A 4,526-nucleotide genomic window follows, 5' to 3' on the forward strand; every position below is an offset into this window, starting at 1 on the left:
CATTTAAAATGGTTGTTACCTCAAAAGGAACAGAAAATGTTATTCAAAATGAGGCCTAACCATGTGTTAATTGTGACAGGAATATAGATTTGGACAGTGAAGTGAATCAAGTGATCTCAAGTAGTGTGCTGGAGGAGATGTGCAAAGGAAGAGACTGTCAGATCTAATCGAGAGGGGGGAGTTTGGGACTTTAAACGAGGCAAAAGAATATGAAGTATGAATATGAAAGAATAAAATTGATACACTCACAAGTGGAGGTAAATAAACAGTTCCCTGGGATCTGAGGAAGGAGGCCACACCCTCCGAAACATGTTATCCTGACAACTACAGTGTCCTCTGTTAGTTGGCTCCATCAGAACTCTCCATGGGACAAGTGTTGTAGGCGCCCCACAGCCCTCTCCTAATCGGCCGTCTCTTCAGTCAGTGAGTGGCTCACTCGTGGCTTGTCGGCAACTGCTTGATGAGCCTGTGTTTTTGTGGAGCCAGCCCATCCATCCAGCGGTCTTCTCATCTATTCTGAAGCACCGATGTGTCCCTCATTTAGGCTCTCTATTGGTGGAACTGTTTATTCACTTCCATTTCTTTTATATTCAATACAAAGAAGTTATTGCACCATAAAACCTGTGCTCTCGTATTCCCTTTTGTTTTCACAGCTATCAATTCCCGTTGATCACTGAGCTGCAAGGAGTATGGCGCTGACGAGATTGCTTCGCATTAAGCATTCTCATTAAAGAATTCTGCGGTCAGTGTGTTATCACTTTGGACTGGACAATTTTAGATTTGTAATTTTGTTTATTTTATTACTTTTGAATGCAAGAGATATATTGTCTTTTAACAGAACTGTGGGAGAGAGGGTTAGCGCCAGGACGCCCTTGAGTAGATGCAATGGTAATTGGCAGACTTGGAAACTTCTATATGTAAACAGCTATACAGTGGAAGGCCTCCAGCCGGCTATTACTTCTGTATAGGTAGGACAGCTGTCTCCTATGGCATCTCACAGTATCCCACTATAGATCCTCACTCACTGAGCTCCCAGTCTCTCACAAGACTTCCAGATTCCAGTTGTCACTGGATCTCCTGAGCTCTTCCACAGCTGTACACTCCTCAAGCGTCACCCCCTGCTATCCTGCTGGGTCCCTAGCTTGGCACTTGCTGATGCTCACGGTAGTCTCCGGTAATAAGGTGGATGGTCCCTGAGTGGCGACAGCTTCCCCTCTTTCTCCGACAACAACTGGTTCCCTGTCAGGCTGAACCTTCTCTACTCAGTTGGACTCCAATCCTGCAGTGCCAACCCTACGCTGCTTCTCCTGCTCCTCGATAGGCCTCAGGCAGCCCAGCAGCCAGGTGTCCCCAGGATAGGCCACAGGCTTCCAGCCTAGCAGCCCAGGGCGACAAAACACATATCCACCCAGACAGCTGTCCAGGTGGCACAGAACCCCGATTACCCGACTCCACCCAAATAAATAGGCTCTCCCAGCAGGTCAAGGGACTTAGGCCCCATGTACATAGGACGCTGCTCAACGTATGTTCAGAGGCTGTTGGACGCTTTTTTTAACCGCCCCTGAACTCATTCAATATTATCCTATGTGACCATGTACACAGTCTCGTTTATTTACATTTTTAGGGAGTTGCGTTTAACAGCGTTTCTTTGAAAGCAAAAAAATGGGTTCAGACACAGAAGATTTCCACGTTTCAGACGCCAAACGCGACTAAACGCAGTAACCCGCGTTTAGCTGTGTTTCGTTTATAGGCGCTTTCCATTTTTGCCCATTTAATTTTTTTTTTAAACGCTTCTAAACACAAATGCAGCAATACGCGGCTAAACGCTGGATGTAAAACGGACGTTTTAAATGTGGGTTACTGTCTGTCAAGTTTAATCATTTAGGAGCAGTTGTAAAAGCGTCCCGTGTACATGGAGCCTTAAAGAAATCTGCTAGTGTGAAAGGGAACATCTGCGCTGTCAAATAGGACACTGATCATCAGTGTCTGATGATCAGTGCAGCCCCAACAGTGCCCATCAGTGCTGTCTATCAGTGCCCTTCAGTGCTGCTTATCAGTGCTGCATATCAATGCAGCCTCATCAGTGCCTCATGCGTGCCCATCAGTGCTGCCTATCGGTGCCTATCAATGCAGTCACATGAGCACATATCAGTAAAGGATAAATGTTACCTGTTGGAAAAAATGTATAACAGAATTTTTTTTTTAAATGTTTAGCCTTTTTCCGTTTGGTTAGCAAAAAATAAAAAACCCAGTGGTGATTAAACACCACCAAAAGAAATCTCTATTTGTGTGAAACAAATTATAAAAATGTCATATGGGTACAGTGCTGCATGATCATGCAATTGTCATTCAAAGTGTGACAGTGCTGAAAGATGGCCTGGTAAGGGAGGGGATAAAAATGCCCAGTAGGCAAGTAGTTAAGGTCAGAGTGTTTGGCAGAGTACACAAGTAAGCAGCAGCACCCTCAAACTACTGTAATTTGATTGATACCAGTTAAAAAAAAAAAAAAAAATACTTTATTATGTTGTTTGACTGGCAGTAGCCCCAAAATAGTGTGATTTTGTAGTCAGAAAAAAGTTGTAATTTCTGATGCACCCTTTTCCTTCTCTTCTAATCCCACCAGAACTCTTAAAACTGGCTATGACTGGATCCAGTAGAATGGTTTGAGCATTTTAATTCTGGTTTGCTCCAGGAGCAGCCACAAGCTGAGGTTGCAGTAAAGATTATGGCCCAGAATCACAGAGAGCAAGGCGCACATTACGCCGCCGTAGAGCAAACACTGTACGCTACGCCAACGCAGCGCAGAGAGGCAAGCATTGCATTCAGCAAGCCAGTGCTCCCAACGCTGCGCCAGCTTGGCGTGGGTTTCGAAGGCGCACGTCGGCGTAGGTGGAAGTGGGCGTGAACCCATGCAAATGAGGCGTAACCCCATGCAAATGAGGTGTAACCCCATGCAAATGATGGTCCGAGCGCCAGACTGGTACATCGGCGTGGCGCAGTGTTTTACGCCCGGCATATCACGAACTGCGCATGCACCGTAACGTGGACACAGCACCCCCCTGCGCCTGCTCACAACCACCCCGGCACAACCGCCTAAGCTACGCTGGATCACCGCGTACATAATGTACGCCCAGCCAGACGCACGTCCAACGCAAAAGTACGCCAGCTTGTGTTCCCTGGTGCAGACGTGTTCCCTGGTGCAGACGTGCTTTTTGAATCTGGGCCATAATGTCAGACAGTGACATTGAGAAGGAGAAGAGGAAGAAAAACTTCTCCGTGGATGAGAGGGTGATCCTGACCACGGGCATTGCCAAGTATGACACCTACCTCCACGGAGCACAGAGCGGGAGGACAAGCAAGCCCAGGAAACTGGAAATCTTGCAGAGGGTGACCCTGGAGCTGAACACCCTCGGCCACGAAACCAGGACATGGAAGGAGGTCCAGAAAAAAATAAATGACATGTGTCGTCGTGTCAGGGAAAAGCTGGCAAAGATGAAGAGGCACCTCAGGACCACGGGAGGCGGATCAGCTAGTACTTTAAAGCTGACAGCTGAAGAGGAGGTCATAGCCAGCTGCCTGGAGCAGGAGCAGGTGGAGGGCCTGGAGGGATTTGACTCCAGCGAACAGGACTTGAGGAGAGGTAAGTGTGTTTCATCCCCCATCCGGTGTGGAACATGTGAGGGGGTGCAAGGGAACATGTGACAAGTGTATGGGTTCACCAACATGTGAATGCTGTGTGTCCTCCACAGATGTGCTGGAAGGAGATGGGCCATCATCTGCCTCTGGACGACCCACGCCAGGCAACCAACATGTTCCTCAGTCTGACCCCCTGGGAAGCCACGAAGCTTCTCAACATGCTGTGGCTGCAGCAACGGTGGAGGGGAGTGCACACACATGTGCATTGGAGGTCGTTGTGGAGGAGCCAGTGGACATCCAACAGGAGGACTGCCTGTACCTCGATGATGAGGAGACCATCTGCGCCGGACCCTCTGAGACAGTGGAAGTCGCAGACCTCCCAACGACATCGACGCCCATCAGGGGAACCCCCCCGAGGGCCACCCTGGCCAGAGGAACGCCACCGACTGCAACTCCCAGGAAGGCCCTGAGCAAGACCAGGGGTGCAGCCGGATCCGTCCAAGAAGGGCTCGAGAGGGAACAGGCCCACCAGACACGGCGCATGGCAGACATTGCCATCGACCTCCACCGTGTGGCTGAGAGCCTAGCCTCCGTCGTCGGGTCCTCGGCGAAAGGCACAGGCTGAGTGCACACTGGCTGTGCAGGGCACCGCAGCCACAATGCAGCAGTGCTTCAACCAGCAGGCCGAACACACCATGGCCATCTGGGACTGCCTGCAGGAGGTCAGAGCCAATTGTGCAGCCATGGCCACATGCCTGTGTGACCAGTCACAGACCCTGGATGGCATGTACCAGCACATGGTAGCAGGGGGTCCGGCAACATCTGGGGACCAGGGATTGGACATGCAGGCGACCCAGGAACGTAACACCATTACTAGAGAAGAACTGCAA

The 4,526-nt window shown here is 49.8% G+C and overlaps 1 protein-coding gene across 1 annotated transcript; it reads left to right on the forward strand.

Annotated features, from left to right (window-relative positions):
- Positions 1-3,228: 3,228 nt before the first annotated feature.
- On the forward strand, positions 3,229-4,261 carry LOC120928312 (myb-related transcription factor, partner of profilin-like). The gene is made up of 2 exons (XM_040339412.1): positions 3,229-3,532; positions 3,750-4,261. The coding sequence occupies exons 1-2, from the start codon at positions 3,229-3,231 to the stop codon at positions 4,259-4,261; spliced, it is 816 nt and encodes a 271-aa protein (XP_040195346.1).
- The last annotated feature ends 265 nt before the right edge of the window (positions 4,262-4,526 follow it).

This window comes from Rana temporaria, chromosome 2 (assembly GCF_905171775.1).
Source record: "Rana temporaria chromosome 2, aRanTem1.1, whole genome shotgun sequence".
Taxonomy (NCBI): Eukaryota; Metazoa; Chordata; class Amphibia; order Anura; family Ranidae; genus Rana; species Rana temporaria.

Excerpts from the sequence above, each read along its gene's own strand:
- LOC120928312 (XM_040339412.1), top strand. The coding sequence starts at position 3,229 with ATGTCAGACAGTGACATTGAGAAGGAGAAGAGGAAGAAAAACTTCTCC. Across the intron at positions 3,533-3,749 it reads CACGGGAGGCGGATCAGCTA|ATGTGCTGGAAGGAGATGGG; the intron begins GTACTTTAAAGC and ends TGTCCTCCACAG.